The 14014-nt window shown below is 48.4% G+C and overlaps 1 protein-coding gene across 1 annotated transcript in view; it reads right to left on the reverse strand.

The window, feature by feature from the left end:
* Positions 1-14014, reverse strand: part of PDHX (pyruvate dehydrogenase complex component X) — a 57905-nt gene that overhangs the window by 709 nt on the left and 43182 nt on the right. The window contains exons 7-10 of the mRNA XM_083163891.1: positions 13425-13572; positions 10440-10498; positions 8189-8347; positions 601-665 (exon numbers count right to left, since the gene is read on the reverse strand). Coding sequence (XP_083020017.1) covers positions 601-665; positions 8189-8347; positions 10440-10498; positions 13425-13572 — 431 coding nt within the window. The remainder of the gene's footprint in view (positions 1-600; positions 666-8188; positions 8348-10439; positions 10499-13424; positions 13573-14014) is intronic.

A 14014-nucleotide genomic window follows, 5' to 3' on the forward strand; every position in this document is an offset into this window, starting at 1 on the left:
GCCAATTAGACATTTTGGAGTAAATTTACTAAAGCAGCTCGAAGAGAAACATTTGGATGTTTCCTATAGCAACCAACCAGATTCTGTCGTTTGTGTCACTTCCATACTGTAATTAATGTCCAATGGCTGCATATGCACCTATAATAAATGTACCCTTTATCTGCAACTCTGGGAACAGAGTTCTTTACAAATTCCTGTATGTGCATTTATTCATCTATGTAGTATTAGTGTGGGTGGCACTAACGTGGCATCGCTAAATACTGGATGTTCCGTTGTGCACCAAGAAGGGGTGAATAATAAAATGAAGTTGCTGCTAGTAACTGTACCCAGGATACCCCCCCCCTTCACTACGGGCCACGAGAGGTTCGGACTACACTACACAAGTGATAAATGCCCCTCACTCTCGCCAATGTTGATCAATATGACAGACTTGTGGTCTTGTGTCCCTCAGTGATGGTGACATCACTAGTAAGCCAGGTGAAAAATGTAGGCTGCGATTTTGGGGGTTTAACTTCCACGTAACCTAATTATCTGCCTCTGTTGTGTGGGGGCGATGGGCGCCATCTAGTAAATCGGTGTAGCCGACACATCCGCGTATACCTGAAGGATCCTCCCTGATACTCCTCCGGTAGGAGTTTTCCATTCCTCGCTTTCTGGGCCAAAACCTGCGGAGAGGAAAAAAACCAAGCAGTGACTTTGTACTCAAGTTTCCACTGTACTGGCTTCAGCAAATTGTGGTTCCCAGCAGATGTGACCCCTAGGGTAGGGCACGCAGGGACCAGGGACGTTCAGTCAGTGGAGCTAGTGCTTCCTCTGACCCACATCCCTGTACACAGCCGCCACTGTACATCATTGGCTGGGATTTGTAGTTCCGCAGCCAAACGTGCCAAATATGTGCGGGTCTCATCCCCTCTGCCTGTGCGGACACATAGCAAGATAGAGGCTACAACTACAGGAGGGCACTGTGTTACTAGTTACAGAGCCTATAACCGTGATGGCTAACCTTGACACTCCAGCTGTTGTTGAACTACACATCCCAGCATGCCATGCTACAGTTTTATCATTTGGCCATGCTGGTGCAGGGCATGCTGGGATGTGTAGTTCAACAACAGCTGGAGTGTCCAGGTTAGCCATCACTGGCCTATAATGTCCTGTCACTGCATATGTGGAGAATGCAGAACATGGGAGAGGTTTGTCAGCTGCTGGCACCTGGTGCGGATGAAGCTCTGAGCTCTGGGACGCAGTCAGGCTGCTACATCTGTTGCACACGCTGCTGCTAAAAGAGCGGGAAGATCATGCTGCTAACAGCTCCCCTGCTGACAGGGTCCCCACCTCTCAGCAGCAGCACTCATCACCGCGGCTTCCTTCTACATGACTACATGGAGCGCCAGATGTGAGTGCAGCTACAGAAACAGGGGGCTACCACACTGTGTACATGGTGGGAGTCTGAGTCACAGGGAAGAGGTTCCAAGTCTTAGGCACTAGGGGGGTTAGGTTTAGGCACTAGTGAATGGGGGGGGGGGGGTTTAGGTACGGGTGGAGGGGGGGGGTTAGGTTTAGGCCCTAGTGGAGGGGGAGGCGGGGAGGTTTAGGCACTAGTGGAGGGGGAGGGGGGGGAGGTTTAGGCACTAGTGGAGGGGGAGGGGGGGAGGTTTAGGCACTAGTGGAGGGGGAGGGGGGGAGGTTTAGGCACTAGTGGAGGGGGAGGGGGGGAGGTTTAGGCACTAGTGGAGGGGGGTAGGTTTAGGAACTAGTGGAGGGGGGGTAGGTTTAGGCACTAGTGGAGGGGGGGTAGGTTTAGGCACTAGTGAAGGGGGGGTTAGGTTTAGGCACTAGTGAAGGGGGGGTTAGGTGTAGGCACCAGTGGAAGGGGGGGGGTTAGGTGTAGGCACTAGTGGAGGGGGTAGGTTTGGGCACTAGTGGAGGGGGTTAGGTGTAGGCACCAGTGGAGGGGGTTAGGTGTAGGCACCAGTGGAGGGGAGGGTGGGTTAGGTGTAGGCAGTAGTGGAGGGGGGGGGGGATAATAAGGTTTAGGCACTAGGTAAGCTTACTTAGAGACCTGTTGGGATTCCCCTGCATCAGGAGGCCGGGGTCGATCCTTTGACCACCAACATCCTGTGTGTGTTTGTGAGGGGCGGGGGGGGGGTTAATAAGCATTCTCCTTAATAAACGCTCACTAGGTTTAGGCACGGGTGGAGGGGGGGGTTAGGTTTAGGCACTAGTGGAGGGGGAGGCGGGGAGGTTTAGGCACTAGTGGAGGGGGAGGGGGGGAGGTTTAGGCACTAGGGGAGGGGGGGAGGTTTAGGCACTAGTGGAGGGGGAGAGGTTTAGGCAATAGTGGAGGGGGAGGGGGGGAGGTTTAGGCACTAGTGGAGGGGGGTAGGTTTAGGCACTAGTGGAGGGGGGGTAGGTTTAGGCACTAGTGGAGGGGGGTAGGTTTAGGCACTAGTGGAGGGGGGGTAGGTGTAGGCACTAGTGGAGGGGGGGTAGGTGTAGGCACTAGTGGAGGGGGGTAGGTTTAGGCACTAGTGGAGGGGGTTAGGTGTAGGCACCAGTGGAGGGGAGGGTGGGTTAGGTGTAGGCAGTAGTGGAGGGGGGGGGATAATAAGGTTTAGGCACTAGGTAAGCTTACTTAGAGACCTGTTGGGATTCCCCTGCATCAGGAGGCCGGGGTCGATCCTTTGACCACCAACATCCTGTGTGTGTTTGTGAGGGGCGGGGGGGGGGGGGTAATAAGCATTCTCCTTAATAAACGCTCACTTGGCCAAGGGTACTCACCAATTACATACACAGGGGGGTATGCAATCTGGGATCACGGCTGTCGATCCCTGCCGACAGCCGTGATCCTGGCCCGTTTGCGGTCTGATCGACCGCAGAACGACAGGCGGGATTCAATGTCCCGCCTGCCGCTCTTCGCAAAGTGGGCGTGGCCGCAAAAACGGCCGTGGATTAGCGATCTGCTGCCTGGATTGCGACAATCCACGGTCGTTATCGGCAGAATGGGCCCGTCAGCTTCTGTAGTCGGGCCCGTTCTGCCGTGATCCCGCATCAATGCTGTCGCTAAAGACAGCACTAAATAGGGAGTCGCCGCTATTTCCCACGTCAGAAATAGCGGCGGCACATTGCATACCCCCATAGTATCTACAACAGCTTAGACAGACACCTATTACTTGTGTAATCTATTTGTAAACATTCATTAACAATGGCGATCAGTATAATACCAGATGTACTGGGAGCAGCAATGTGGTGCCAAGCCGTGACTGAGGAACATCCTCTGTACGATCGGGTCTAATGCAAAGATAATAGCGGTTATTAAGGAGAGGGTCAGGATTATGGTAACATCCAGTCCGGCAATGATTGCATAAATCAGCGTTCAGATGGTTTGCGTTGATTGATTGGTACATATGGTGATAAAACCAGGAACCACCACAGCCAACTTTGCAATAAGGCAGCAGAACCAGGTTACTATCTGTAGGCGGAAAGGTTTTAGCACCCAGTTATAATATAACAGCGTCACTGGACGCGGGCGCTCTGTACAAGCCGCATTGCGGTCTTTTGCGGCTGTCCTCGGAGCAGGGTGTAATTTTTGGCATACCTTCTTAGGCCTAATAATATGAGCGTGTTTCTTTATCACAACGTGATGCACATATTACAGTGGATAATTGGCGTTTCATGGCTGGCATCCATTCCGGTCATGTTCCTGACTTATGACTGACTAATCCTATATCTTGGGGAGAGTATTGGATCACCACGTGCCTGCGGGAACACCCAGATCCCCACAAATATCACTTTACAGGGAACACCTCCCGCTACTCCCATGCAAAGCCATCCCATAGTTAGATCAGGAGTCCGGGAACCACATTAGGAAGGGGGGTGCTGCAAACACAGGGGGTCTTTCATTGCCGTCTCGTGGATGCGGTGCCAAGTAAGAGGACGCTTATTTAATTTATCACCCAATACGGGGCTCAGACAATGGAGCATTTATGTGATTTGATAAGTCACAAGTTCTTTCTGTAAAAACTGAAACATTATTTAGTTTTGTGAAGATTCATTTTTTACTATTTTTTGGGGGGGTTCTACAAAACTTTAAAGTTTCCCACATAGGGAGAAAAACAGAACATAGCATTTACATTTGTTTTGGCGGCTCATCACTTGCGGATTTTCTATACGCCGGCGAGGTGCCTGGTGCCGTGGGTAGCATTTCTTTACGTTTTGCAAAGGAGTTGCTTTACGTACATATACCAGTCAGTTTGCTGCAGGCACCAGGGTGCAACGTTAAGTGCGCACATACAAAAGTTGGAGCACAGCGGAACCTCCCACCCAAAAAGCTGCGGCGGCCTTTCCTATACGGGCTATAAGCCGCATACATATGTACAAACTAACCAGCGATGTCATTTTCTCAATCCCAGTTTTATTCATAAAATAAGACACATGCTGTGACCAAGTCAGACACGATTCTAGTCACATGGGACCTGGAGCACTAAGCGGGGCTACGTGTCGTGCCTGAAGCAACAGAAGGAGAGGACGCATCACTTATATTACATACGCCGGTGACACCTAGGGAAACAGAGTCATCTGCAGACTGTGGGGCGATTCCAAGGATTGTTTCACTATACATCACAATGTTAATACAAGAAGCGATATCGCTTATTATATTACCTAGTGTGTATGCTCTGCCTGATAAACAATGCGCACTCCAGCCGGTCGTTAACAACCTGTCCCATCTTATGTGCATGTACAGACGAGGGAGTGTCTCGATAACGAGGGGCAGCTCCCACTACGCCCTCCCCCGCTCTCAGCCACAACCCCTGTCTGTCCACCATCCATGCTCAAGGTTGACTATCGTTATCAAGGCAGCAGGGGGGCCGAGTGATGTCCCTGAACGATATCGATAACCTACATCGTTCAGTTTGTATGCACTATAATAATTCATGGGTCTTCAACCTATGGCCCTCCAGATGTTGTGAAACTACATGTTCCATCATGCATTGCCACATTTTTTCCTATAAGAGCATGCCAAAACTGTCAGGGTATGCTGAGACATGTAGTTTCACAACATCTGGAGGGCCACAGGTTGAAGACATGTGCACTATATAGTTCCCCCATGAGCTCAGACGATATCATTCCATAGTGCAGGACACATGCTAAGGGTCCCTGAGCCTAAAGGTGCCCACACACTAGAAAGATCTGCGATCATAAGATGTGCACATAAACTAGCCTTCAAATCTTTTGCCTATCCTGGACAACAGATATCAGGCCAGCGCACATTTTTACCAAAGAATTTTCTTAAGATCCCGTGTGCGTTCCTATGGATCTTTTGTTAAATCTTCTGATCTTTCATGCAGCACGTAAGATCAGAAGATTTAGCAAAAGATCCACGGGAGCGCGCATCGGACCAAAATCGGCTGATATATTGGCTGATTTATCGGAAATCAGCCAAAAAATCGTTCTTGTGTGTGGGCACCTTAAGTGTTAGGGACCAACTGGTTGCCGTAGGTGGACCCATATTTTTGGCCAAAATGATGTTACGTGCCTCAAATTACATTGCAGACTCCTATAATACTAATTAGCAATGCTGCGTATTTTCTCTGTTTATCTGCCACGACTGCAGAGCACCTGTTCCCTATTCTGGAACCTGAGCACAGAGCAAATGACTCATTGGGATGAATGAAATCCGGGAACAGGTAGTAGCACCGCAGCCACAGAGAGTCCATGCTGGGGTGTGGATGGAGGAACGCAGCAAGCAGCGCGGGCTGCCTGAACATGCCCTTGCATGGCATCAGGGATAACGCCCATTTCAGGAGGCAGAGATTGCACCCTTGTACTACAGCCAAGAACACAGTCATGAGATAGAGACGCGCCCTCCTCTAGGTGAGGGTTTGGCTGCTGGTTACAGTCTAGCACAGTTACACAAGCGCCCTGTCAGTGACTTCTGAGCACACAGACATCGGTACAACTGTACGGTTACATCACGGAACACACACACCGCCCCATACATCCCACAGCTGTCAGGAGGCTCCACAAATTATATAGCAACCCACGTTCTGTATGCTTTGTCTAATACAATTACAATAAAGGGTCAGCCTGCACGGTTGCTATGGGTTACAACACCGTTTCCTTGTGTCAGGTCTCCTATAGTAATTCACACACCATGGCTCTGAAGGCAGAAGGGGAACTACAAGGTCCAGCACACCTGGTCCCCAGTGTGGTTCCCCATCCGCTGCAGAGGCACAGACTGCGTTCCTATATCCTCCAGCTCACGGTATAGAAAAGGGAAGCGTTCTGATGATTTATCCAGGGGCGAGGACTGTGACGCATCGCAGGGTGTGTGATAAAGTAGGGCAGGGGGGAACCGGTGACATCATGGAGGGGGTCTGTATGGCGTGCGGGGGAGGAAGGTGGGGATAGGAAAAAAAGAATGACGAGGGACGAGGAAGAGACCTAAAATATAGCTTCAAAAAATAGAAAGTTACAAAATGTAATATTCTGACTCAGAAATAAGTGATAAGGAAGTAATTTGTGGTGGAGACGGCTCTTCCTCATTTTACATTTCTTTCATATGCAGCGTCGGATGGTGAAAAGGATGGGGGGGGGGGGCACTAAATACAAATGTAGAAATAAGGGGCCTCAAGTTACAGAGTGTGGTTACAGCAGAAACAAGTGGGGCAGACAGAGGAACATAAGACATGTCAGGCAGCCCTGTAACCCACCTGTTCATCACTGTGTAACCTTGTACCGAGGCTGCTTTCCCTACCTGCCGCCACATGTCCTGCCCATCCCTGCCAGGCTCATTTCCTGCCTGTACCTCATGTCTCCTGTGTCTGCCACTCCTAGATTGTAAGCTCCTTGGAGCAGGGCCCTCTTCCCTCCTGTTCTCTTCTCTCGCACATCCATTACATCCCTCTCCGACCGTCTATACCTTCAGCTTTCACTCTGCATTAACATGATTGCTGGGCTCTGATCACTTGCAGCCAAGCAAACAGTGCTGAATCGGGCCCTACAGATTGCTCTTTATTTTTCTCCAAATCAGCTGGTATACAGCATGTAACCCCCCCTCCCCCCCTTCCCAATCTTCATGAGATGATAATGCAAACAAAAAATAACTTAAGATTTCAGGCCAAATTAAACTCTGTATCACGAGGGATTTCTTTGCGGAACAGAGGAATCCAGAAAAGAATCGCGCACAGTTTTCTATACAGAATTCGTTCCCATTATGTCACGGTTTAAAAATAACCAGTAAACAGGAAAAACAACCCGCGCCACTAGGGATAAATCAGAAGCAAAGCAGAGAAAGAGGAGCGAATCTGCACTTGGGCATAACCGTGCTGCACTACAGGTGGGGCAGATGGAACCCAGTGACCTCATGCTTACTCCAATCAGTCCCTAAATAGGGCAAGTTCTTCGTACAGAGCCAACAGTCTTATATGTGACTTGTACGCAATGATCCCTATGTATTGCATCTGTATGCCACCGTGCCAATTACAGTCACAGCCCTCTCCGGAATGCATGGCCCAAGTAGGTACTTAAAACCCCAGCAGAACGAACCATCTGAGCTGGTGATCTGTACAACACACAATGCTTCAAGGGCATGCTGGGAGCTGTAGTGCAGTAACACCTCAAGCACAACAGTTCTCACAATTTTCTGACATAACTTGGATTAGTGGCGGACAGTGTGGATGGCGTTTCCAGAAATAACCCTCCATCTAATGACATAAGAGGGTGTACAGTAAGGATCAGGGACCTGCCCTGGATGATGCTTGGAATTTCCGGGCTGCACCCTGGTCCGCAAGTCCTCAACACCTGCTATAAAAACCTCTATTTTTATTAAAATTAGTCTTTGCAAAATCACAGATGCGTATAACAAACAATTAAAATGATATGCAGCATGCCTATTTTCTGTGTGTGACTGTGGCTGTACAGTATCTGTATAAGAATTGCTGCATTACAGTGTTTGGCTGGAAAACACTGTAGAATAACATTTTGTATGCAGATACAGTCACTATTGCATGCAGAATATAGGCATGCCATATATTAATTTTATCAGCAGAAGCTGCTTGTGTGTACTATTCGCTCCATTTCGCAAGGGGGCTAGCTGTATGTGGACATATCTGTACATCATCATGTTGGGTCTTAGGCACTGTTAAGCAGCTGTAACGCTCTTTGGGACCAGAGGCCAACCTTATCTCACCTTTGCAGTCTCTGCAATTTCCTGAATTCCCTTGCTGCTGGCTTCTCTTATAATTGGAGTGATTAGGCCTCGGTCAGTTGCCACGGCGATAGATATGTCAATGGAGTCCAATTGGTTAGGCCCTTCACCGTTCCAAGTGACGTTTACAACAGGCATTTGCTGTGGGTGGGAAAAAAAATACATATCTATTTATATCGATCCCTTCAGGGAATCCTGCTCATCACACGGACAAAACACACTGATTATATATATAGATCTCTATCTCTCTATTACACATACATACATATATATACTGGTTTATACAACAAGATGGCTGCCCTCTTGTTGTAGAAGTGTCATGTGCTCTTCAAATTACAGAAACCGAACAATGGCAGCATACCAGCCAGAAGCCCTAGTCCAAACACAAGTGGGTGCAAGGAACAGAACCAGGGCGCGCCGTAGGGGGCAAGGGACAGCGCCACTGCGCACCATAAGGGGAGGGGGGGGCAAGAGCTTACATAACAGACATTACAGTAGTTTATACACGTATTTGTATTGCAGAGACATTACGCAGGAAGCAGCCGGTGTATCACAGAGGGTCCCGCTTCCTCTAACACAAAGCGCAGCAGAAGGGTAAATCCCTGGCTGTAGCGTCTGTGATACTGTAACAGGAGAGGGATACAGCCTTGCTTACACAGAGCCAGCGACTGGAACAAAAGAGCAAGTCAACTGGAACTCCCCAAAGATTAACTTTTAGAAATTAAAACAATGGCAGAAGGAATACATTGGATTCCTGTAGACTGTGAAATGCCCCGTGTCAGTGCAATGCATTTTCCCATCCACTACACACGGCGGAGGAGCCGCGCTGTCCTGGCTCACATTAGCCGGCTTCAAGCGGAGAGGTGGGGGCTGGAGCGGCTGTACACAGACACAGAGATGCTGCAATCCCCCCGAGGGCAGCCACCTGCGGCCATACTACAACTCACATTCCTCTACATGGCTCATGACCCCGTCTTGGGGTGACGCTGGTAACTGGCAACATATATGGTGGGGTTTCTGGCAGTAACATATTATAGAGGAGTGTACAGGAATGGAGGAAATCGGTTCTTTCTTGTGGCTATATTGGGTTATATGCAGAGCTTAACGTATATGTCCATTTGCGGAGCATGCTCCGTAGCTCGACATGCAAATGAATGTAAGCGCAGCCAACAGCACACATCTATCTCAGGAAAGGACTAGAACCGTAACGCCTGTCTGTCTCTGATGGACTGCTCACAAGTGCGGGCACCTTCAGCATCAGTGGCCCCTGTTAGGCTAGGGGCCCCAGTACCATGCCTACTCTGCTCTTGGTTCATACTCTCCAATGAGCGTCCTGCTTGGTGTCACCAAACTTAGGACGTGATCCAAACCCTGGTTGGGGTGACAGAGCGCCTCCCTGATGGGGTCCCTGGGGAGCTGCTGTATCATCCCTGTGGGCATACGGATCAATGGCGAGCGATGGGACTTTAGGCTACAGGTGTCATCAGTGACTGGCTCCCGCCTTGTTGGGGCCACCAGGGCTCAGCACCCACCTGTGCTACCCCTGGTATTCTCAAGGCCAATTTGGGTGACTCGGCTAAAATAAGAAAACTGAATTGGGACGTAATGGGAAAGAGGTGCCAGGTAGGGCTGGTGCCCCCTACTTCACCACTGTAGTGCCACTTCTCGATCATGGTGGCCGGTGCACTTTAAACATCGGGGATGACAGGTTAATAATTAGGAAGGCACGGTTCTGGAAGGGAGGGGGGTTAAGTAACGCAATGTGATGTAATACACGAACGTGAAGCAACACATGATTAGGGCTCCTGCCAAGGCACCAGGTATTGCAGCCGGCACTCTGCTGTCAGAGGGCACTGGCGTCAGTATGGCACAGCTAATCACCTGCCACAGGGTGCAACTCCCAATTACTGTACACCCCTCTCTAAGTCCTGATTACTCATCAGCTCTCAGCAGGAGATCACCGCAACATCGAATAACTTCAGGGATGATCTACTAGATAATACGTAAAGTACGTAACCAGACCGATTGATCGTTAGGTAGGAATTGTATTTTATTGGTCAATAGTTGCATAAGATTATGGGTGTGGTTGCAAAAATGGGAAAAACAAAAAGGTTGCGAGGTTTAATACTGTAAGGCAGTGCCACCGGCAACGCCTGTCGATCCGCAGCGGGGGCACAGAAGCAAACTTGGCAATGCAAAACACAGACCAGAGCATGGGATGTAATGCACTTACTTTGAGGGTTACCGCTGTGGCCTTGATGACAAAATCATTCACGGAGACTTTAATGTTATCTGAAGGGCAGAAAACAGACAATGAGGAGAGGAGTTCATGGCATGAACGGTCTCTATTATACAGCGTATATTATTATTATTGTAGTTTATTTATATGGGGCCACAAGGGTTCCGCAGTGCACAGTACGTGTAAATACAGCCAACGCAGAGTCACGTGCGTTTCAATCGCAATGGAAGTAGGTTAGTGTGCAATACATGTAGGACATGTACATAGTATATAGACATTGCTACATTATGGTTATGCTAGTGAAATAAGCATTAGGGTCGCCAAAACTGAGAGCTAGGTGCCGTTGTAGGGAGTATGGAGCAGGAGGGCCCTGCTTGTAAGAGCTTCAATTATAAAGCCGAGGATACTGACGAGGGGGGGGGGTCAACTTCCTAACTAAGTACAATAACTTCACAACGAGCTACTGGTTGGCTACAGGAGCCAGCAGGATTTGTCACACCTGCAATTAAATAAGCAAGTGTCAATCAAGTCACCGTGTAGGGTGTTCCCACTAATTCGCTGTAAACCACATTACTGCTTTTATGACTATTAGCACCTAGAATCTCCCGTAATTTATCTGGGGAGGTCAAGCTTCTAGCCACGCGAATCCGGCTCTATGGAACTCACTTTCCCACACAGTTCAGGAGACCCCCATTCTAGAATCCTTCTAAAACAGATTCAAGACTTTCCTGTTTACTGAAGCCTTTCCTTTATAGAGGGAGGGAGTTCCAGAGAAGTGGGACAGCACGGGAGGAGTCTGGGCGACAGGAGTGTGAGGAAGGGGACCATTGCAGAGACAGATAGGCTGATTTTGTGGTACGCAGTCCAACGCTACACTTTACAGGCATATCTGCAGTGATCAACCCAGTTAATCTAATTTGATATTTTTTTGGTAGTTGACTGATTCTAGTATTATTAGATTTGATTATTTGTGCAACCTCTTTCTTGTCACTGGTTATTTTATTAGCAGAGTTCCCATCTCAACCCTCCAGCATTCTGAGGGATGCAGCGGTGCAGAGAGTGCAAAACTTTGCGAGGTCCCATTCGTTCATGTACCCAGGCTTACGTTAACTTTGCTACAAACAACACTTAATTTGTCATAATACCAATCTTCTATTGTTCACTTCAGAGGTAAATGGGGCAGACTACAGAGACTAAGGCAGCAAAATTACCCATGTATCTGTGCGCTGCATGCAAAAGAAAGCCAGTATTTTCCCTGCATGTCGTTTTCACCCCTTGCAACGCAATGGGTTGCCCAGGTGCACGTAGTACCAGCAAAAACAAATACCTATAACTGATCAAAAATGGGCATAAACAGAAGCCTTTAATCTCCAATCTGGACAGGAAGGGGCATTGGTGCATTTACACTACACGGATTTATCATCTGACACCGCACGTGCTGCGCCCCCTCCTACTCCCTACCAAGGAGACCCAGCTGCCGGTGACCAGCGTGTGGGAAATGTTTTTTATTTAGTAGCTGTCAGGCTGAGCCAGTGACCTCTTTCAGATCCATGATAAAATGACTGTAAATACATAAAGGCCTCAATAATTTTCACAGAACGCAAAGGGTTAAAGATTTAATAGGGCGGCTTCACTTAGATCCAGTTGGCATAGGAAAATTCGGAGGCTGGTGGAAAATGATCACTAATTAAGCCTCCCTTGAGGAACGATGACATTTAACAGTGGCAATTTCACTCGGATGCAAACTGGCATGCTCTTTGAGTTAATGTTGGTGTAACTCTTCGTTCCAGAACAAGGATAGCACTCCATATCCGCAGTCCGATTTCTAACTCTACCGTCCTGTACCAGCGACCTCTGACCCAGAACTTCGTCTTTGTCTGAGGCACGATAACCAAATGCAGGGTGCATTAGCGCTTAAACCGTCCATTAACAATGAGGCCGGCCGCTGAGCACGACTCGCCGGATTATAGAAACCAAATACAAAAAAAAAAGACTAACCTATTTTTCCTAATCTGATGGCTTTTAATGGAAATCTAAAAATATTTCTGTGCACATCTATATTAGCTTAACCCTTTCGTCATAGTTGCCCAATGAATGTAGAAGTCGCTTTGAAAGTCGGCGATTGCAATATTTACTTCCGCAAATAAATGACTGTATAAGTTCTGCATTGCTGCAGAAGAATTCAGTGCGGATTGCTACAAATGATAAAAATGCTGCACGACATCCATACAGTATTCTGGAGTCATATTTCGGACCACCGGCTCTCGTTACGCGGGTCAAGCACTAGAGAACAGAAGCAGAGCTGTGGTCACTGGGAACTGAACCGAAGCAGAGCTGTGGTCACTGGGAACTCCTTGGATTTATACTGGTTGGCGGATTTCAATATAAACGGGATTTCCCCTTCAAATGGCTGCATTTTATTGGTTGGTACAAGCCCACGACTTTCTAAGTACAGGACTGTCTGGCTTCCTGTTGTGGTTTGCAGCCAGCAGTTTGATCACTGGGCAGAGCTGTTTACTGTGGTTGCCCCGAGATACCACACAGAGCTACTTAGTAAATAAGACCTATACAGCACAAAAGGAACTTTGTTATAGCATAAAACAAGCAACAAAACACTATTCTGAGCGATAGCACAAATACAAGGCTGGGAAGCAAAGGAGGAAACTGTAAAAGATAATGTTGTGTACTTAGTAATAATCACAAGGCGAGTGCGTCAATATAGTAAAGGCAAAGTACTGTATTAACCATTGTCAGTGGCCAGAAAAGCCAAATAAGATAAACTTTCTTTTAGCAATGCTAATGGGTAATCGTTAAGTAGAGCTTCTGCCGCGGAGTTTGACGCGTTTGGGCTCAGCGGGACGAGCAGCTATGATGTTGGGTTGGGGGGCTGCATGTTTATTTTATTCAGAATATTCCATATAGACATAAGTATGATGTCCGTGGCCTCCAGAACTAGGACAATGGACCTTGCTCACTGACCTTTGGCCAGCTCCTTCCGAAGTTTGAGAACCGCCCCAAGGTCGCAGTCCGCGGTGGCGTAGGCGTGAGGGATGGTGGACTTGGATTCTGTTAACCTCTTGGCAATAACCTTTCGGATGTTGCTGGTTGGTATTTCTGAAAACGTTCCCTGCAAGAAGATGTGGGCATTAAGTATAATGCATTCATAAGCAGGGATATTTCATTCGGGACGGACGTCACACCGAAACGGTCAGCTGTCACCTTGGGCAGATGCTGCTGCTGGTGGTGCGAGGAATGAAGGCTGGATTATCATCATCAGGCAGAACATGCTCATTATAACACAATCAGAGCAGACAGACACATGACAAACAGGGACAAAGGCGCATTGGTGATCTAGCGCTGGGGCTACTGTGGCTTACAGCAGGACGATTATGAAGGCTGCATAACCGTTTAGGGAAATGTGTCACAAGGAGGGCACCGCTAGTATCTGCGTGGCTTCATGCCTGGGTTAGAACCACCCAATGTTTTTCTGTCAGCAATTGAAGCCGTTCTCATCGATGCCTCATGCCTCCAATGTCCGCAGCACAGTGATGCACTTCTTACGATGATAC

Source organism: Crinia signifera, chromosome 11 (genome assembly GCF_055691185.1).
Source record: "Crinia signifera chromosome 11, ASM5569118v1, whole genome shotgun sequence".
NCBI lineage: Eukaryota > Metazoa > Chordata > Amphibia > Anura > Myobatrachidae > Crinia > Crinia signifera.